Here is a 21,269-nt window from a genome sequence, read left to right on the forward strand (position 1 = left end):
CCCCACCCTGCCCCTGCATGACGGACTCCCCTGCTCCCTCCCTCAGAACAAGCAGAACAGCGAATCGGCTGTGAGCAGCACCGTGAACCCCATCGTAATTCACAAGCGCAGCAAGGTCAAGACAGAGGCAGAGGGCCTGCGGCCAGCCTCCCCGCTGACCCTGACACAGGTAACCTACTGGCTGTCCTGGCCGTCCTCCAGCTGGGTGAGCGGACCTGGTGGTGAATGGACGAACGGACAGCTGCCTGCATGAATGAGTGAACCAGAGAGGGCGGGGATACCGTGAGCTCAGGGAGGACCAGAGCTGTGTCCCCAGCACCCTGCACGTTACATGCTCATCAAACACGTTCTGCATGAAAGAGCGGATGGGCGGATGGATGGATGGATGGATGGATGATGGAGGGAGGATGGAGAGATAGATGGATGGATGGATGAGTGGATGGATGGATGGACGGATGGATAGATGGATGGATGGATAGACAGACGGATGGATGGATGGATGGATGGATGGATGGATGGATGAGTGGATAGATGGATGGATGAGTGGATAGATGGATGGATGAGTGGATGGATGGATGGATGGATGGATGGATGGATAGATGGACAGATGGATGGATGGATAGACGGATGGATGGATGGATGGATGGATGGATGGATGAGTGGATAGATGGATGGATGAGTGGATGGATGGATGGATGGATGGACGGATGGATGGATGTCTGGGGCTGCAGCCATCCCCACCCCAGCCCCTCACACAAGCCCCAGTCACACTCAGTCACTCCTGTCCCCTGAATGGCTGTGGCCCCTGTCCAGTTGCTCCCCGTCCCTAGAACTCCACCCCCCACCTCGCCCCTTTCACTGCCACTTCCACCTTTCCTGACTCTCCTGGCTAGTAGGACTCGCATGTGCCCAGACACCCATCCTAGCTCCTAGCTCATGTTGCCTGTAGCCTGCACTGCGCTGAAAGCTTTGGAGAGGCTGCACTTGGGAGACGAGGCTGATTCGGCCCCACGTCAGTAGAGTTTGAACGGGGCCTGATGCAAAGTCACTATGAAGTAGGAATTTCTAATGACTCGATGTACATCTGAGGGAGCGAGAAGTACGGTACAGAGGGGAGGCAAGGAAGATGATTGTTGGCAGGAAGGTGAGGGAGGGAGCAAATCAGAGCCCAGGTCTGTTGCGGGACTGAAACCCCTGTGCCAGTCCCTTTGGAGATCCTGCCACTTATTCAGATGCTCCGAGATGGCAGGCTGATGCTCCCAGTTCTTGCAGCAAAGGTCTGTCATGGAAAGGAAGGGCTTGGTGTGAGTGCTGACCCCACGGGCGAGCCTCCCGCCCCCCCCCCCAGGCCTCTGACAGTGGCATGGTCTCCATCTGTTACTACAGCATCACCAGCTTTGACACCAAGGATGCAGGGGACCTCCTGTCCCCCGTCTTCCCTACATCTGTCAGACCATCCTTTATCAAACCTGTAAACCATCGGGCATGCTCTGGGCACTTAATTTTTATGAAATATTGGGTCCTGTTATTGTCAGGCAAACAGAGGAGTTGGTGACAAATTCTTCTCCCCTCGCTGACGCCAAAGCATCTCCACATGATGCATGGTTTCCACGAGGTCGGCCATCATTGGGGGCCGTTGAAATTGATGAGGACAGCACATATCCAGGGGAGATAAACATGCTGGAACTGTGAGGACAGACGCGGAGCCCCGGGGAGCCCCTGCCCCGCCCCTCCAACCCAGAAAGGCAGCACAGGGCCCTCCTTCCCGCCTGGCCTGGCTCCTCCAATGTGTCCGTGGAAGGAAAGCTGTTTATCACAAGAGGTTGTCACTGTGTCACTCAGGGTCCTGATTCAGTGACCTGTCTCATTTGCAAGGTGGATGGGCGTGCTTTCCCTTGGCAGGCATGCGGCATAATGAATCCCTGCTCTGTTTAAGCCCTCAAAACCGTGGGCTAGGATGATGCCCAGCCCCATCTGGAGGCCCCGAGCGCACCCCCTTCCCCTGCGCCGTCTTCCGCTCACATGTCCACCTGGCAGCTCCTTCAAGTCTTCTTTCAAATAAGCGGGACGTACAGAAATAATAAGTCTGTTTGCAGTTTTTCTGACAGTGCAGAGCAGGGGTAGGGGGCCACAGCCCCACCGACCTCCCCCATTGCTAAAGGTTCAGGGCAGGGGCGCACCTGCACTTCCTTTTAATGTGGACCCAGCGCTGCCCGTGAGCTTAGGATACTGCACATCATCGTTTGCCTTTTCAGGGCAAGTGCGTTCACTGGAAAGTACTCTGAGAAGCAACCAGAAGCTTTGCAGCTCCAGTGGAAAGTCGGTCAGGGGCGTGAGTCTGCCGCCAGCCCGGGGAGCCACGAGGCAGATTTCCCCACTCGCAGAAATGGACTCAGCATCAGTAATGAGGCTCACGAGCGAGCTACAGCCTCCGCTTCGTGGTCTCTAGAGCCCATAGGGGTTGGGGCTTCTGACTGTGGGGGAGGTCAGCCCCCTTAATCTGGGCTATAAATGTTTCGCCCGGAGGCTCTTGGGAAAAACAGAATAGTCCTGCTGTTTTGTGGATAGTGTGAAATGGAAAGCATTCCATCGTTCTAACATCTGCTGCTTTGCCTGGCTTTGCTCTGAGCCTGCCCCAGCCAGCCAGTGCGGTATCGGGGAATCCTTGACATCCTGTGGCTTTTGTCCCAGCCTGGCACGTCTGTGCCTCCCCCTTCGCTTCCAGCCTTTCCTTTGCCCTTGTGTCCCCTGCTTTTCTTTTGCCACCTTGAACAGGGCACACGTGGGCCCTGTCCTGATGAGGAGACGCCAGTGCAGATGGGGGCTGTCACTCACTGAGTGCCCTGCAGAGAGCAAGGTGGCCTCTCCCTGAACCCATTTTCCTGGCGGTGATGCAAGAACACAGATGCCCACGTCTTAGGACTGTGGCGGGGAGGACAGGATGGGCACTGGGAGACCATGCCAGTAACCCTGGGCACGAATCGGGGTATGCTCTGTGTCCTGGAAGGAGGAGACAGTGTGAGAGTGAGTCGTCTGAAGGGCCAGCCCAGATGCATGTTGGCTGTTCTCTTGCCTCCAGGCGGGAGCAGACCCCGTGCAGACTATAAATGAAAACGCCCCCACCGCGATCGCATGCGAGCATGCGGGTCCACCCTGGCTCTCCCGGAGGAAACCAAACCACATAAGCGAAAGTCACTGCCCTCCTTTCTCCTGTTCTCCTCGCCACGTTGGTTGACCCAGGATGTGATGGGACACTTTGGTGATGACAAGCCAGCATTAGAGAGGAAGGAGGGGGGGGCCCCAGGACAGCTGTGCAACAGGAGAAGGATGGGTGGGAGCTAGCTGAGGAAAGTGGCTGAGCACATACATGTACGTATGCACGTGTGTGTGTGTACAAGTGCATGCATGTGTGCTCACGTGTGCGTGCATGTGCATGCGTGCGTCTCCACACCCATACCAGCTCAGGGTCCTTGGCATAGACCGCCCGGGGCCAGTAGTGACCTTCCGTCAGGGCCCGGTGGCTGAACGTGGCTCACGCGGGTTGCTCTGCTCCTCCCCCAGGAGCAGCTGGCTGACCTCAAGGAAGACCTGGACAGGGACGACTGTAAGCAGGAGGCCGAAGTGATCATCTATGAGACCAACTGCCACTGGGAAGACTGCACCAAGGAGTACGACACCCAGGAGCAGCTGGTGCACGTGAGCCTCTAAGCCCTAGCAGCCCGCCCAGCGGACAGAACTTCAGGCCCTCTGCGGGGGAGAAGGGGCTGGGGGAGGTGGCTCTAGGAGATGCTGGGGCCACGTCCTCTGAAAGTGGGAGACCTAATTATTTATCTGGGCCGTGCCTGCTTCTAAAAGGGGGCCTACAAACACATACATAGTATAAGCGATTAAAACAAAAGTAAGTAAATGAGAAAATTAAGGAGAAAGGAGCAATAAATGAAGCCAGGTGTGGAATGGATTTAAAAAAAAAAAAAAAAAAGCTATGTGCTCTGAGCTATAATTCACATAAATATCTTTTTTTTTCCCTGAGCTTCCTAGCAGCCAGTACAAAGAGGGAAATAAGATTAGTTAAACCAGAGAGCATCTATAAACACAGACCCTGAAACCTGAAAGAAGGTCCTCCCATGGAGGAAGGAATTAGTAATTTCCTCTTGGAGACCATTCACAGAGACCCAACGTACACAAGAACAGATGGGGTGTTGATACCATTATCAAGAGGGGGCTGCTTAGAAATACCTGGTACTGTCTGCTCAGGACACCAGAGAGGCCATGGGACCTGGGTGCCCCCTCATGTCATGTCCCTTGGTCCCCACTCTAAACTGTTCTACAGCAGCATCCATATGATGGCAGTCGAGAGGTAACCTGTGAGGTTTGGAGAGCAGAGGCTGGCTGCACCACACCTCGCCGAGTGGTTCCAAACAAGTGACTTAACCTCCATGAGCCCCAGTTTTTTTCCTCCCGTAATGGGGGTGAAGCCTACCTAACAAAGTTGTGAAGGTTAAATGTGATACCTACATAAGCACTTAGCAGATGGCATTTCATGCATGGTAGCTAGCCTCCCGCCCCCTCCTCCCTGTTCCCCACAGCAGCCCTGAGCGGGTGTCTCTCCTCTCCATCCAGAAGAGAGCTTAATTTCAAGAATCACCCTCCCAACACTGCTCCCCCCCCGAACCCACACACTCCTTGGCGAAAGAGAGTCTGTACCGATGAGCCCCACACCAGCCTGCCAGTCAGATTTCTGGATGGGGTCGATTCACACTGCTCACATCCTGAAGCCATCCCAAAGGGGTTTGCTTCTCCGCAGCTCTGTGGGCTCCGGATTTAGGACACTGCCCTCTCCCTCTGCTTCCTCCTGTCATGCCAGTTGCTTTCAAATACCCAGGGTTTCTTTTCTTTGGGGTGCCCTCCCCACCCCCAAAGTGTGAGGACACAGGAGATCAGAATTTCCCAGCAAACCTGTCGCGGCTGACATAGCACCTGTGAAATGGGGCTGCCCTAAGCCCTTCTGGAACTCGAACATAATTTTTCAACCTGTTCCACGTCTTTGGGTAAACCATTCCGAGATGGAGAAGGGGCCACTGGGGCTGTGAGTTGTAGGACAGAGGAGATTAGATGAAAGAGAGAGAGGACTGCATGTGGGACCACGAGGGGCCGGGTGGGGCAGTGGTGGGGGTGGGCAGAGGGGGAACAGAGATACAGACATAAGAGGTGTGCATAGTGGTGAGCAAGCCAGCCCCCAAGAGCAGAAAGGGAGTTCCTCAGATACAGGCAGTCGGGGGAAGCAGGGCTTCAGCTGCAGCCTTCTGCCTGTGCCCAGGACTGTCTCTGTGGGCAGAGGTGATCACCTCCGCCTGGCCCTGGAAAGAGAAGCCCCCTATGAAAAGAGAGCCAGCCCCTCTGCCGGCTGTGACTCTCTCTCCGCTCCCTGGGAAGATGGATGGTGGCAGGCACACGGGCGAGCTGGAGCCCCCAGTCGATTATTAACAATTTGTTGCTAAGTAAACCAATAAGAAAAAAATGAAAGGCATTGTCAGGAAGCATTTTTATCATTTGAGAGGCTTTAAAAATGGAAAGTGAGGCTAATATGATAAGATTTCCCTGGAAGTTCAAAGCGCTGTAGATTTTACTTGTTCCAACATGGGCATTTGTATGCATGATGGTCGGGCCTGTTTCTCGGGGGCGTGTGGGCCCGGCGCTTTTCTGTCTTCTCCGGGTCAGGTGCTGCCAGGGCCCGCATGCTCAGTTCTCGGACAGCCCCAGAGGTTGCAAAGACCTGCAGCAGCACGGTCCGGCAGAAAGACGCTGCCAACCACAAATGTCCACCACGCACATAATTTTATGTGAACCTGGCAGCACACTTTAAAAAGAGTAGAAGGAAACAGGTGAAGTTCATTTGAATAATATATTTTACTTAACCCAATATATCTGAAAGATTATCATTTTGATGTGTCATCAATATAAACGAAAATTAGTGGGATATTTTATTTACGTCCTTATTATTATTTTTTTATTCTCCATCTTTGAAACAGCCCATCCCGGGTGGGACCAGCCACATTTGAAGGGCTCAAGAGCCATAGGTGGCTAACGGCTGCTGCATTGGAGGTTGTGGTGTGTGGGAGGCAGTGAAGGCTGGAAGACGAGCCAAGAAAAGAGAGGGGAAAGGCACTGGGGCTAGAGAGAACAGGCCCCCGAGATCTGAGTGTCTCACCCTCCCCGTCCCCCTTGGGGGAAGCAAGCCCAGCCCTATCCGCACACAGACAGGACATGACCTTGATGGGGGGGGGGTGCAAGGAGGCTCCCCAGTGGCCTTTAGAGAAAAGCCCTAGAGCAAGAGGAAGCACGCAAGGTCCAGTACACTTTTTCAGACTACTGTGTGAGTGACTTATACCACCTTTTTTCACTCCCCAAGATAAATAAGCCACCTCAAAGATTAAGGACATAAAAGTCTGGAGGCCCCACACATATCCACACATCCTAAGCCAAGAGGCAATAATACCCCTGCTCCAGTGAGTCCTGCAGCCTTCAGTTAAATAATCAAAGCAAACCACTAAAATCCAAAGGGTCAACTCAGGGCAGCTTGCTGGCTCCGCCTACCCTGGGATGCAGGGCTCCCCCTTGCCATACCTCCAGATCAGTCGTGCTGTCCGTGCATTTTGTCCCAGGGGCAGCATCACACAGCGCCCAGAGCCCACCGTCAGGGTCCCCATCGAGCTCCACCCACCCTTGCTGCCTGGGCCCTGCAGAGGCCACAGAACCATCTGGGCCTTGGCCAAAAGGGGCAGAGCCATCATCTCACAGGTTACTGTCAAAGACAGAGGTGAGGATGCATTGATGTTTCCATTGGAATAAAAAAGCGTATTTAAGAATTCCTGGGACAATAGGAGCAAGCTTGGGAGAAGCATCTCGTGCACCAACCACAGTGCACGACTGCCTCACTACAGTTATTTAGTGCCTACTGTTTGCAGCCCAGGAGCATCATCATAACCACCGGAGCCTAGAGCCCAGCCTGGGGTGAGCGGGATGACTTTGCCCGTCATAGGTGGTCACTTTGAGGACAGAGAATTGGGAAATGCAGCGAGACAAGGAGATCACCCAGTGGATCTTGGGTTAATGGCAGCTAATGAGAACTCCTGAGGAGGCGTGGCCTGGCGCCTAGGGGGTGGTCTTGCTGGGTGGGGCGTCTGCGCCTTGTAGGTGGGGTCCGCAGGGGTGGGTGGCTGGGCTCACCCCTCCCTATGGGCTTGCTCCCGCAGCACATCAACAACGAGCACATCCATGGGGAGAAGAAGGAGTTCGTGTGCCGCTGGCAGGCCTGCACGAGGGAGCAGAAGCCCTTCAAGGCCCAGTACATGCTGGTGGTGCACATGCGCCGGCACACGGGCGAGAAGCCCCACAAGTGCACGGTGAGTGGCCCCTCCTCCCTGCCGCGTCTCGCGCGTGATGGGGCTGGGTTGGACGTGGCTGACCACAGGTGTACTTGGGTTGAACAGGCCACGGACAGCATCACGGGGACCCAGCCTTCCAGCATGTTGTCTGTCCTGTGCGCTCCTGCCCCGCGCCTTCCGGCGGGCTGGGGTTCTTGAGGCTCCGCCCCTGTGTGCCATCCCAGATCTCTGATTTACCCCCTGGGTGTGTGCCTCTCGGCCACCGCAGTGGGGGTGTGTGCCGGTGTTCCCTACCTGTGTCCGTGTGCCCCTGGGCCCCGGGGTACAGCTGCACCCCCACAGTTCACGCGGCTGGCAGACCCCAGACACAGGAGCCCCCTTAGCAGCACCCAGGGGTCTGCCCCCCCCCCACCCCCACACCCCACCCCTGCACAGAGAAAAGTTTCACTGGTGGTTTCACAACTTGAGCAAAATCACTTTGGGTGAATTTCTTTTTTTTTTTTTTAATTTCTTTTAAGTGAACAAAATGAACACAAAGACCTTTTAGACAGTTTCCCTTATGGAGTGAACAGAATTTGTGACTATGATTGGTGAGACCTTTTTTTACCACACACGGTTGCTCCCTCTTTAAAAGAGCCAGTGGGGGACGCCTGGGGGGCTCAGTCCGTTAAGCCTCTGACTTCGGCTCAGGTCATGATCTCCCGGTTCGTGGGTTCAACCCCCTTGTGGGGCTCAGTGCTGACAGCTCAGAGCCTGGAGCCTGCTTGGGATTCTGTGTCTCTCGCTCTCTCTGCCTCTCTCTCTCTCTCTCCCAAAGCTAAACATTAAAGAACATGTTTTAAATAAATAAAAATAAAAGGGCCGTTGGTCCAGTGATGTACTGATGTGGTTGCAACTGAAGCCTCTGGGAACTCCTCTCCGTGAATCACCGTATTTCATAATTCTGAGATAGACATTTAATATTATATTAATATAATATCATATATTTTAATATCCCTGAAATCAGGCTGTCTTAAAATAGGTGGTAGCCAGGATTCAATGAAATATGCTATCTTTGTTGCTAACTTCTTTTTTTAATTGGGATAAAAATTCACATGCCATAAAGTTCACCCTTTTAAAAAAATAATACAATTCAGGGGCGCCTGGGTGGTTCACTCGGTTCAGTGTCTGACTTTGGCTCAGGTCATGATCTTGCACAGTCCATGGGTTTGAACCCCACATCGGGCTCTGTGCTGACAGCTCAGAGCCTGAAGCCTGCTTTGGATTCTGTGTCTCCCTCTCTCTGCCCCGCCCCCACTCACGCTCTGTCTCTGTCTCTCTATCTCTCAAAAATAAATAAACATTAAAAAAATAAATAAAGGGGCGCCTGGGTGGCTCGGTCGGTTAAGCGTCCGACTTCGGCTCAGGTCATGATCTCGCGGTCCGTGAGTTCGAGCCCCGCGTCGGGCTCTGTGCTGACAGCTCAGAGCCTGGAGCCTGTTTCAGATTCTGTGTCTCCCTCTCTCTGACCCTCCCCTGTTCATGCTCTGTCTCTCTCCGTCTCAAAAATAAATAAACGTTAAAAAAAATTTTTTTAATAAATAAATAAATAAATAAAATATATATACAATTCAGTGATTTTTAGTATGTTCACAAAGTTGTACAGCCATCACCACTAGCTGATTTCAGAACATCGTCATCACCCCCAAAAAGAAACCCCATGCCTGTTTGCAGTCACTCCCCATTCTCTTCCCCACCCCTCCCCCATTCCCTGACAACCACTAATCTACTTCCCCATCTCTGTGAATTGCCTGTTCCAGACAGTTCATAAAAATGGAATCATACAATGGGTAGTGTTTGTGTCTGGCTTTGCTCACTCAGCATGTTTTCAAGATTCATCCATGTTGTAGCCTCATTCTTTTTTTTTTTAGCTTATTTATTTATTTTGAGAGAGAGCGCGGGGGAGGGGCAGAGAGAGAGGGAAAGAGACAGAATTCCAAGCAGGCTCCACACCAGCAGCGCGGAGCCCAATGTGGGGCTAGAACCCAAGAACCGTGAGATCATGACCTGAGCCAAAACCAAGAGTTGAAAGCTTAACGGACTGAGCCACCCAGGCGCCCCAATACCTCATTCCTTTTATGGCTAAACGACAGTCCATTGTATGGATAGATCCTAGTATTTTGATCCATTCATCAGTTGATGGATATTTGCAGTGTTTTCACTTTTCGGCTGTTAGCACAAGTACAACTACGAACGTTAGTGTACATGTTTTTGTGCGGACCTGTGTTTTTAATTCTCTTGTGTATGTACCTAGAGTACCAGCCAGACCCATTTCCAAAAAGGCTGCGCTGTTTTACATTCCCACCAGCAATATGTGAAGGTGCTGATTTCTTCACGTCGTTCCCAACACTTGCTAACCTGTCTTTTAATGACAGTCATCTTGGCGGATGTGAAAGGGCATCTCACTGTGGTTTTGATTAGCATTTCCTTAATGATTGATGATGTTGAGCGTCTCTTCATGTGCTTAGTGATCATTTGTATATCATCTCTGGAGAAATGTCTGCTCACATATTTTGCCCATTTTCAAGCTGGTTTATTTGTCTCTACTGTTGAGTTGTAGTAGTTCTAAACCCTCATCAGATATAGGATTTGTCAGCATTTTCTCCCCCTGGGGGTTTTTCTTTTCATTTTCTTGATCGTTTCCTTTGAAGCACCAAAGTTTTTAATTTTGATGAAGTCCACTTTTTTAACTGCTTGAGCTTTTGGTGTCATATCAAAGAAACCATTGCCTAATCCAAGGTCACAAAGATTTACCCCTATGTTTTCTTCTGTGAGTTTTATTGTTTATAAATGCATAGTCTTATTTATATAAATCTGTATATAGTTTTATAGGGAACCTCTACCCTTTAGGTCTTTAATGTATTTTGAGTCTGGGTATATGGTATGAGGTAGGGGTCCAGCTTCATTCTTTTTGCACGTGGCTGTCCAGTTGTCCTGATCCCGTTTGTTGAAGACACTCTTCTTTCCCCATTGAATGGCCCTTTGTCGAAAATCACCTGATGCTAACATATGAGTTTATTTCTAAACTCTCGTTTCTTCTATGACGTTGATCCCTCCGTCTACCCTTATGATAGTAATGCAGTGAATTTCGACATTGGGAAGTGTCAGTCCTCCAGATTTGTCCTCCTTTTGCAAAATTATTTTTGCTCTTCCCGGCCCTTTGCGGCAAGTTGTTTTCGTAACATGCTAGGTGGTAGCACGCCATAGCCCTGTGGTACGAGCTGTGAGTTGTAGAAACAGATCAAAGGCATTTGGAGCCCAATGTACTCAGTCAGACTGGTAAGGAATAAAGGCAAGGATGTGAAGCGTGTGACAGTTCCTGCTGGGGTTTCCGTGTCATGCTGAGGGCAGTTTTCATAGGCACAGTAGATGCCTATGCAGTATCTTGGGTGCAGTATCTTGGGAATAGGTGCAGAACCCCCACGATGATCCGTCCCTCCTTCCTCCTTCCCTCCCTCCCTCCGTCTCAGTCACACTCTCGTGCTCCCTCCTTCCTTCCTTTTCAAAAATGTTTCTTGGGGCGCCTGGGTGGTTCAGTCAGTTGAGCGTTCGACTTCGGCTCGGGTCATGATCTTGCAGTTCATGAGTTCGAGCCCCGCGTCGGGCTCTGTGCTGACACCTCAGAACCTGGAGCCTGCTTCCGATTCTGTGTGTCTCTCTCTCCGCCTCTTCCCTGCTCATGCTCTGTCGCTCTCTGTCTCTCAAAGATGAATAAACAGGTACAAAAAAATTTTTTTAATGTTTCTTGAGTGCCGAAAATGGATTTTTTCATAGACACTAAATACTAGGAACACAAAAATAAGCAAGATCTAGATGATACCTCCTCTCTTCCAGCTTGCATCCTGGTGGGAAGGCCAGATAATAAAATGGTGAAGATAATTATAAATTGTGGTAGGCAGTATAAAGGGAAAACGGTAGTGTTACGATTAAGAATATCAAGGGCGCCTGAGTGGCGCAGTCGGTTAGGCGTCCGACTTCAGCCAGGTCACGATCTCGCGGTCCGTGGGTTCGAGCCCCGCGTCGGGCTCTGGGCTGATGGCTCAGAGCCTGGAGCCTGTTTCCGATTCTGTGTTTCCCTCTGTCTCTGCCCCTCCCCCGTTCATGCTCTGTCTCTCTCTGTCCCAAAAATAAATAAACGTTGAAAAAAAATTAAAAAAAAAAAAAAAGAATATCAGAGAAATGCTCTCAGAGGAAATGACCTAAGAGATTGAGAGGGAGTGAGCCAGGCCAGGGCCGGGGTGAGGTTGCAGCCAGAGGGGGACAGTGTGTGCAAAGGCCCCATGCTGGGAAGAACTTGGTGGGGTCAAGGAACTGAATGGGGACCAGCATGGCCATAGCAAGTGTGAGGGCGGCCAGCTCACTCAAGGACACGGAGAAAACTGGATTTCATTCTCAGCACATTTTAATGCACACCAAAGTTCTGACCAGGGGTTAGAGCTTTGGTGCCCCTGGAAACAGTTTAAAATAACATTTCCGAAGAGTTTTTAATGATATGGGATGATTCTCACCATGTGTCGTTGATTTTAACAAATGGAGTATGTAACTAAATACTTGATATGTTCCCAGTTTGGCTTTAAAACGTGGGGATAAGGGCTGCCTGGGTGGCTCAGTCAGTTAAGCATTCAACTCAATTTCGGCTCAGGTCATAATCTCATGGTTCGTGAGACTGAGCCCTGCACTGGGCTCTGCGCTGACATCACAGAACCTGCTTGGGATTCTTTCTCTCTGACCCTCTCCCATTCTCTCTGTCTCTCTCTCTCAAAATAAAAATAATAATAAATAAATAAATAAATAAATAAATAAATAAAAACATGGGGATGGGGACGCCTGGGTGGCTCAGTTGGTTAAACATCCAACTCTTGACTTCTGCTCGGGTCATGATCTCACAGTTAGTGAGTTGGAGCCCCTCACTGGACTCTGTGCTGACAGTGTGGAATCTGTTTCCGATTCTCTCTTTCTTCCTCCCCTCCCCCATTCTCTCACTCTCTCTCACTCTCTCTCTCAAAATAAATAAATAAACTTAAAAACAAAAACCGGGGATGAGCCACAAAGTCCCAGAAAGAGACTTATTTCCATGTTGGCAGTGGTTGTCCTCGGGCATGTCCTTTCCTTCCTCTTTTTGCACTTTTCCATCTTTTCCGAGTTTTCTACAGTGGCCCGATGTCATTTTAGAATCTGAAAGCAAGGTGGACATTTCTGTTAAAATGCGTACTCCTGGGTGCCCCGGGGGGGGGGGGTACAGCAGATGAGGGGGCCTGGGGAGGAGGCAGTGGGCCAGCCCTACGGTGGATCTGGGGCACCCCTCGCTGACCCAGCCCACCTCTTCCCAGTTCGAGGGCTGCTCAAAGGCCTACTCCCGCCTGGAGAACCTGAAGACGCACCTGCGGTCCCACACTGGGGAGAAACCATATGTGTGTGAGCACGAGGGTTGCAACAAGGCCTTCTCCAACGCCTCAGACCGCGCCAAGCACCAGAACCGCACCCACTCCAACGAGGTACGCCGGCCAGGGTGTGCATGGCACGTGTGCGTGGGGCCCCGCTGACACTCAAGTAGATGCGTGCCTTCTAGACTTCTGTAGGCCATCAGGTGGCCAGGTGCCTGATGCCCCTCCCCTCCTCCCCGACCTGCAGTCTGAGCTCAGCACACGTCGGCAGGCCCCTGGGCAGCTTGCACCGACGTGCTGTCGCGGCTAATGCCGTCTGACCTGCCGTAGCTGTCAGCCCCCTACGGATGGGGCACAGGGCGGCCTTTGTCTCCCCAGCTAGCCAGAGCCCCTGGCAGGGCTGAGAGAGCCCAGGGAGAGCAGTCTGCCGTACTGCCTCCCAGTCCGAGCCCAGCCACCCAACTGCTTTTGCTCAGGTAGACTCGGGAAGGAACATTTCTAAAAGCTTAGATACATTTTGGACCCCAAAGGGATTTCCTCCAACGCTTGCAAGAAATCAGAGGAATTCCCAAAGGAATCTAAACCCCGTAGGGCCTCTGCAGACAACAGCTCGCCTCGGCGAGGGGTGTGTGCGTGTGTGTGTGTGTGTGTTATGTGGGTCTTTTGTGGACGTGGATTTGTAGGATGTGTGTGCGTGTGGATGTTTATGTACATGTGCATATGTGTGTGCGTGTGTATTTGAGTGTGAGTCTGCACGGACATGTGTGAGCACGTGTGAACGTGTGCATGTGGGTATAGGGGAGTGTCTACACGCGGGTGTGGGGTATGTAGGTGTGCGTGTGTGTGTGAGCTCAGGACTGAGGTTCAAAAACCCTGGGTTTTCGTCCTGTTCCTAAGTGACTTCGAGCCCGTTTCTTTGCCTCTGTGAACCTGACTTTCCTCACCAGAAAAACTGGGGTGTTAAATGCTGTCTCACAGGTGTAACAGAGCAACACGAAAACATCCCAGTGCCCTGATGACAGGGGAGGCAGCAGTCCCACCACGCTCTGTGACCCCACTCCTTCCGTTGTCTCTGATCTGGGTCCCTAGCTAGTGATGAGGGCTTCCTCAACCATGTGCTTACCCGCATGAAAAGATGGCAGATGAGACCAGTGGGGCCACACTCCTGCAGGCCCGGGGCTGGCGTGGCTCCCTCCGGGCACACTGGCTGTAGATTAGCTCGAGCACCTTCCGACTGCCGGCCGGGCTCTGCCGAAGGACGTGACATGGCTTCGGGAGACTGGGGAGCGCTCCCTCTCACAGTCTGTCTTTACGTCCCATGCATAACACAGGCCTCCTTCTTCTCTTCCCAGAAACCCTACATCTGCAAGATCCCAGGCTGCACCAAGCGATACACGGACCCCAGCTCTCTCCGGAAGCATGTGAAGACGGTACACGGCCCAGATGCTCACGTCACCAAGAAGCAGCGTAACGACGTGCACCTCCGCACCCCGCTGCTCAAGGAGAACGGGGACCACGAGGCCAGTGCCGAGCCCGGAGGCCGGGGCTCGGAGGAGAGTGTCGAGGCCAGCAGCACCAGCCAGGCCGTGGAAGACTGCCTGCACATCAAAGCCATCAAGACCGAGAGCTCCGGGGTAAGCAGAGCTGGGCAGTGGAGGCCCCAGTCCATGCCTCCGACCCACCCCCAGGAGGTCCGGCCCAGCAGCACGAGGGCCCAGAGCCCCAGCTGCCGCGTGGGGTCTGCGTCGGGGTCCCCCGCTCTAAGTGCGCGATGACGTACATCCTCGTCTCTCCAGCTCAACTTTTCCTCCCTTGACTACCTTGGGCCTCTCGTAGAACCTGTCTTGTGCCATGTCCCATGCTGCTGGGCAGGGCCACGGGCAGCGGGGATGCCTGCCCCCCAAGTGGTCATTCTGCGGGCGGTTCCTGGGGTCTGCCTTGCCGACCGGCACCATTTGCGCCATGGTCGGTCCCCTCCCTTCTGTCCTGTCTCTGCGTCCTTGCCCCCGTGGCCTCCACTCCTTTTGTTCTAACCACCTGTTCTTTGTCTCCACCTCTTTTTCTCGACTGTACCTCCCCTAAGGATAGACGGTACTGAGGTGAGCAGAGAAGCCCGGTGGGGGTGCGGGCGGGCTGGCGCGATGCGGGCGGGCTGGGGTGCTTGTCCAGGGCTGATGCCTAGGCATGGACTGACTTGTCGGTCCAGGCCCCTCAGGAGCCTGGCAAGGTGGGTTTGGACAGGTAGACACCAAGCAATGCAGGTGGAACCCTGGGGACAGATAGCGGCTGGCAGCAGGAGTCAAGCTGGCAGGTATAGGAGCAAACCGTGGGGCCCACCCTCCAGGAGGGACAGGGCCGAGTGGGGGTGTGAGTTCAGGCCACAGAGGAGGGAGGGACCAGCTGACAATGGATCTTGAATGCCAACATGAAAAGTGTGGGTCGTGCTGTGGGCAGAAGGGAGCACTGTAGCTTCCCAAGGAAAAATCTGGAATTTGGGGGCTGTTGGCCTAGGAATGAGCCCAGAGGTGCTACATCTGAAGTGAGCCTCGGCCGGGCTCAGATCCCAAGTCCCAGTGAAGGTAGCTCAGGCTCTATGGAGTCCTGCATTGTACACGTGGGCCATGAGCTCTCTGCCCCACTCCGCATCGGCTAGTTTGGGGTGGCCGTTCAGGCAAGGGCCTGGATCCAGGAGGTCCACCTTCCCTGGTCTTCCTTGCCCTTTCCAACAACCTGCGTCTGGCCTATTGAGAAAGCAGCAGGTCAGCGGGCCTCCGCCGTTCCTTGCTACATCATACGGCACCTCCCTGTCGTTGGGCACATTAAGTACCCCCCTTGAGGTCATCTTCATGCAGCCGTGGCAGCCTCTGTGGGGGACAGCTTCCAAGTGCCCATACGTTGAAAGCCCCACATGCAGAGGTCTGGCCCGGACGCTGGCTAGGAGAACAGAGGAGCACGAGGCAGGGGAACAGGGAGCTGTCCATTACTGGTGCCTTCTGCGAACCGGATGCTTGCCGTCCAGCCACTGACCCTGTCCCAGAGGCAGCACAGGTCCATCTTACAGCTGGGGAAGCTGAGGTTCAGAGAAGTGAGGTGGCCAAACAGAATGATGCTTGGAAGCTCCTCCACGTGGCAGCTTCCTTCCCGGGTGTGTAAGGGCCCGGCGGGCTCTCGCACCCTCTGAGCCTGTGCCCTCTCGCCACGCCCCTATAGCTGTGTCAGTCCAGCCCCGGGGCCCAGTCGTCCTGCAGCAGCGAGCCCTCTCCCCTGGGCAGTGCCCCCAACAACGACAGCGGCGTGGAGATGCCGGGGACTGGGCCCGGGAGCCTGGGAGACCTGACAGCTCTGGATGACACGCCCCCGGGGGCCAACGCCTCAGCCCTGGCCGCTCCCTCTGCTGGTGGCCTGCAGCTGCGCAAACACATGACCGCCATGCACCGGTTCGAGCAGCTCAAGAAGGAGAAGCTCAAGTCACTGAAGGATTCCTGCTCCTGGGCCGGGCCGGCTCCACACACCCGGAACACCAAGCTGCCTCCCCTCCCGGGAAGTGGTGAGTGGAGGCCCCGGGTGCGTGGGTAGGGGCAGGGGAGAGCCTGGGGCGAGCACCCACTAGGTTAACCATCGAATGCCACCTGCCATGGCACCGGATGCCCACAATAGGATGGCTTTTAGCAGCCCATTGCACAGATGAGGAAGGTGAGGCTCAGAGAGGTGAAAGTGCCCTAAACAGACCAACGGCAGAGCTGAGACAGCCCGGGCCATGCATCTGCCGAGAGCACCACGGCCAAGGCTCTAAGGAGGAGAGCAATACACCCCCAGTCCCTGTGGTCAGAAGGAGCCTATGGTCGGAGGGCCATGCCATGAGATGCACACTTGACGGGGAAGGAGCCAGGAAGCGACGACAGAGCTCAGGGTGGAGCTGTGCAGAGGAGGGAGACAGCAGGTCAGCTGAGGAAGAGCACAGAGGACTTCATGGAGAAGACAGCCTCAGGAGGCATTGACCAGGCTCTGACGTGCAAAGCGTCTTCGGGGGCATTTCCTGAGCACTGACTCTGTGCCAGGCAGTGTGCCCTCCCAGGGACGGACAGCCAGTGTGGTGGACACTGAGAGGCGCCAGCTTTTGCTTGCAAGGAGGATTTGTTGCCCCAGCTGTTGAGGGACCTGCTGGTGAAAGGCCTTCAACTGTCAGCCTCATACAGAAATCGCCTGGGTGGCAGACAGCTGCCTTACCCAAGGTCACCCCTTCCTGGGGTGGCCCCCATCCGGTGACTGATCCCTACAGGAGTGTCAGGCCGTTCAAGGCTCAGAGCTCCCTGTGACATCAGCTGTCATTGGGCCTGCGTCACCACACACTTCTCCCTGCGCGCTCTGGGGCCTTTGCTGTCTTCCATGGGTGTGGATCTCAGGGGGCTGGCTAAGCAGCCTGCCCAGTAAACCCAGCCCCTAGGGAGCCCACGTGGCTACACCCAAACACAGAAGGTGAAGGTGCAGCCAGGCTGTGGCCAGGGCCCTCTGGGCTCCCCCCCCCCCACACACACACACATACACACACACACACACACACACTCCTCTCAATAACCTCCTCCTATGGAGAGGCACGTTCTGTCTACAGGTGGAGAAACTAAGGATCAGACATCAGAATCCAGGGCCACCCAGCCAGTAGTAGCTAAGATCCCAATCCAGCCTTATTGGTTGAGCGCCTGCTGTGTGGCCGGGCACACTCGGCTGGGGCAAAGCAGGAGAGGCCCCGCGCCCCCACCCCCACCCCCGCCTCCCTGGGCACTGACCGCTCTCCTTTCCCGCAGGCTCCATCCTGGAAAACCTCGGCGGCGGCGGGCCGAGCGGGCTGCTGCCCAACCCGCGGCTGTCCGAGCTGTCCGCGGGCGAGGTGACCATGCTGAGCCACCTGCAGGAGCGCCGCGACAGCTCCACCAGCACGGTCAGCTCCGCCTACACCGTGAGCCGCCGCTCCTCCGGCATCTCCCCCTACTTCTCCAGCCGCCGCTCCAGCGAGGCCTCGCCCCTGGGCGCCGGCCGCCCGCACAACGCCAGCTCCGCCGACTCCTACGACCCGATCTCCACCGACGCGTCGCGGCGCTCCAGCGAGGCCAGCCAGTGCAGCGGCGGCGGCTCGGGGCCGCTCAGCCTCACGCCCGCGCAGCAGTACAGCCTGCGCGCCAAGTACGCCGCGGCCACCGGCGGGCCGCCGCCCACCCCGCTGCCCGGCCTGGAGCGCGCGGGCCTCCGGACCAGGCTGGCGCCGCCCGGCCCCTGTGCGCGCCCGCTGGGGCCGCGGCGGGGCAGCGACGGGCCGGCGCACGGCCACGCAGGGCCCGCGCCCGCCTTCCCCCACGAGGCGCCGGGCGGCGGGGCGCGGCGGGCCAGCGACCCGGTGAGGCGACCCGACGCCCTGGCTGCGCCGCGGGTGCAGCGCTTCCACAGCGCCCACGACGTGAACCCGGCCCCGCTGCCGCCCTGCGCCGACAGGCGAGGTCTCCGCCTGCCCGGCCACGCCAGCGCCGACGGCGGCCTGGCCCGAGGCGCCTACTCGCCGCGGCCGCCCAGCATCAGCGAGCACGTGGCCACGGAGGCCTTGGCGGTGGGGGCGGACAGCGCCGGGCCCGAGGTGGGCCTCATGCTGCCCGAGGACGACCTCGTGCTGCCGGACGACGTGGTACAGTACATCAAGGCGCACGCGGGCGGTGCCCTGGACGACAGCCCCTCACAGGCCTATCTCCCCGAAAGCACCTGCTTCTCTGAGAACCCCAAACTGCCCAGCCCGGGGCTGCACGGCCCCCGCAGGATGGTGGCTGCGGACTCCAACGTGGGCCCCTCCGCCCCTGTGCTGGGAGGCTGCCAGCTGGGCTACGGGGCCCCCTCCAGCCTGAACAAAAACAACATGCCTGTGCAGTGGAATGAGGTGAGCTCCGGCACCATGGACGCCCTGGCCAGCCAGGCGAAGCCTTCACCCTTTTCGCAGGGCAACCTGGCTGTGGTGCAGCAGAAGCCGGCCTTCGGCCAGTACCCGGGCTATAGTCCACAAGGCCTGCAGCTGAGCCCGGGAGCCCTGGACAGCGGGCAGGGACACTTTCAGCCCTGCGGGGGAGGCCCCTCGGTGCCTAGGATAAATTACATGCAGCAGCTGCGGCAGCCAGGGACAGGTGGTCAGTGTTCCAATATGACCACCACCGTGAGCCCCCACACCAATTACGGCCAGGCCCACCCCCAGCTGAGTCCCAGTGCCATGGGTGGGACCTTGAACCAGTACCCCCCGTCCTGTAACAACATGGCAGCCAAGCCAGTCCACTTGGGGCTCCCCCAGCAAATGGAAATCGCTCCCGAAGCCAGCATGATGGGCAGCAGCCGCAGGGAACTCGGAATCACCAATTCAGCCCTGGCCGGGATGCCTCCGCTTCACTCCACCCAGAGCTACCCACAGCAGAGCCATCACCTGGCGAACCCCATAAGCCAGGAGAGCTACCGCCAGGGCCCCAACCTTCTACCTGCCCAGCAGCCTGGCTTCATGGAGCCCCAGCAGGGCACCGCGGGGGTAGCCGGATCCAGCTTTGGCCTAGTTCAACCCCGGCCTCCCGCCGAGCCCAGCCCCGCCGGCTGCCACCGGGGGGTGCGTGCCGGGGTGCAGCTGGCCTACGCCAGAGCCACCGGCCACGCCATGGCTGCTGTGTCGGCCCATCAGGAGATGGCAGATGCGCCCAAGGGAGCAATGGGCGGCGTGGTGTCCCGGCCTCCCCAGCCCCCCCCGCAGGACACGGGCGGGGTCCCGGACCACAGCATGCTGTACTACTACGGCCAGATCCACATGTATGAACAGAACGGAGGCCTGGAGAACCACGCAGGCTGCCAGGTCATGCGGCCCCAGCCACCGCCGCCACAGGCCTGCCCCGACAGCGTCCAGCCCCAGCCCTTGCCCTCTCCAGGGGTCAACCACGTGTCCAGCACTGTGGACTCCCAGCTACTGGAGGCTCCCCAGATTGATTTTGATGCCATCATGGATGAGGGCGATCACTCGAGCTTGCTCTCAGGCACCCTGAGTCCCAGCCTCCTCCACAGCCTCTCCCAGAACTCCTCCTGCCTCACCACTCCCCGGAACTCCCTGACTCTGCCCTCCATCCCCACGGGCATCAGCAACATGGCGGTTGGGGACATGAGCTCCATGCTCACCAGCCTGGCAGAGGAGAGCAAGTTCCTGAACATGATGACCTAAGTTCCCAGCCCCTGGCGCTCCGTGGAGTCGGAGGAACCTTCATTTCCCAGAGCACGGGAGTTCTAGTTTGTCTTTTTCCAAAAAAAAAGTATTAAATAGGTCTGAGGGAGTTTTGCCAATGGCCGGTCCGGACCACAAATGCTTTAAGGGCAGCTTCGTGTGCAACCTGTCTGGTCGTCTTCGGGATGGCTTTTCAGAACACTTTAAAAAGTCTCAACAAGAAAGGCAAGGCAGGAGTGAAAAACTCGTTTGCACAGTGCTTCCCAGCCTTTGGTGTTTATAGGACCAAATTGTTCTGGCTTCTTCACCTCTGTCATTTGGCTAATGAGGGATTACACTGGCCAAAGGCTTTCCAACTACATGAGGAAAGAGGGTAGAGGGAACCACATTTGGGTTTGAATCCGAAAGCCATACTGGATATTCTAATCCAGGAAGAGAAGTTTCTCGTTCCCGTACCTGCAAGGTAAAGGAATTCCTGGCCCACTGGAATTCTTCTACGAAGCTTACTTCTTGAGGCCTCTCGCATCCCTGTGCCACAGAGGAAGAAAACAGATTTTTACCTGGATGATTTGGAAGCACGTCCTGATTCCAGGTCTGGTAGAGCTGGCATCTCTACCCCGCAAAGCCAAGTTTGCGACGGGCAGGCTGTTCAAGTGTATACGAATGACTAAAGAATGGAAGTATTGCCAGAAAAAAAGAAAAATTGTAGTGCTTGGGGCAAGCCCAGAAGCTGCCCTAGCCTCTCCAGACCGTGTTTACAGTGTTCATGCATGTAGAATGTAGCCCTTCCTGGAAAGAACACTTCTAAATACCTCGGGGTGGCTGGAGCTGCTGTGGGCTAGGGATGGACCCAGGTGAGCCGACGCCTGGCACGGGACCTCCAGAAAGTGGGAGAGCGCCAGGGACCCGGCCTCAGGCCACCCTGGAGATCTCCCACAGGAAGAGGAAGTCGTATGTTTACCCAATCCTGTTTCTCCGATGCACTGTCTGCCCACTTTGCCACGGAAAACCCCAGGACTTCGATGGCGGCCTCTGCCCAGTCTCCCCCAGGCTGTGTTGTCCGCTTACCTGCAGCCCAGTGGTCTGTGCCAAGGCACAACATGACGTCCCGGGGTCTTCTGGGTTCCCTCCCCTCTGTCCTGTTCATTCCGCAGAGCACGATGACCTGCATGGTGTTTTTGGTGGGGCTGAGTGGGTGAAGGGGTTGTTTCCTGGGACTCTGAGGGACCATCCCTGAAT

General features: G+C 55.7%; 1 protein-coding gene across 1 annotated transcript in view; it reads left to right on the forward strand.

Moving 5' to 3' along the window:
* GLI2 (GLI family zinc finger 2) overlaps nt 1-20,030 on the forward strand; it is a 186,813-nt gene extending 166,783 nt beyond the window's left edge. Inside the window, exons 7-13 of the mRNA XM_047085819.1 lie at nt 47-169; nt 3,562-3,696; nt 7,254-7,403; nt 12,755-12,919; nt 14,161-14,442; nt 16,019-16,355; nt 17,611-20,030. Coding sequence (XP_046941775.1) covers nt 47-169; nt 3,562-3,696; nt 7,254-7,403; nt 12,755-12,919; nt 14,161-14,442; nt 16,019-16,355; nt 17,611-20,030 — 3,612 coding nt within the window. The remainder of the gene's footprint in view (nt 1-46; nt 170-3,561; nt 3,697-7,253; nt 7,404-12,754; nt 12,920-14,160; nt 14,443-16,018; nt 16,356-17,610) is intronic.
* The last annotated feature ends 1,239 nt before the right edge of the window (nt 20,031-21,269 follow it).

Source organism: Lynx rufus, unplaced genomic scaffold, assembly GCF_022079265.1.
Source record: "Lynx rufus isolate CCGP_SWC_20201006 ecotype Redwood Valley unplaced genomic scaffold, mLynRuf1.p SCAF_2, whole genome shotgun sequence".
In the NCBI taxonomy this organism is placed as follows: Eukaryota; Metazoa; Chordata; class Mammalia; order Carnivora; family Felidae; genus Lynx; species Lynx rufus.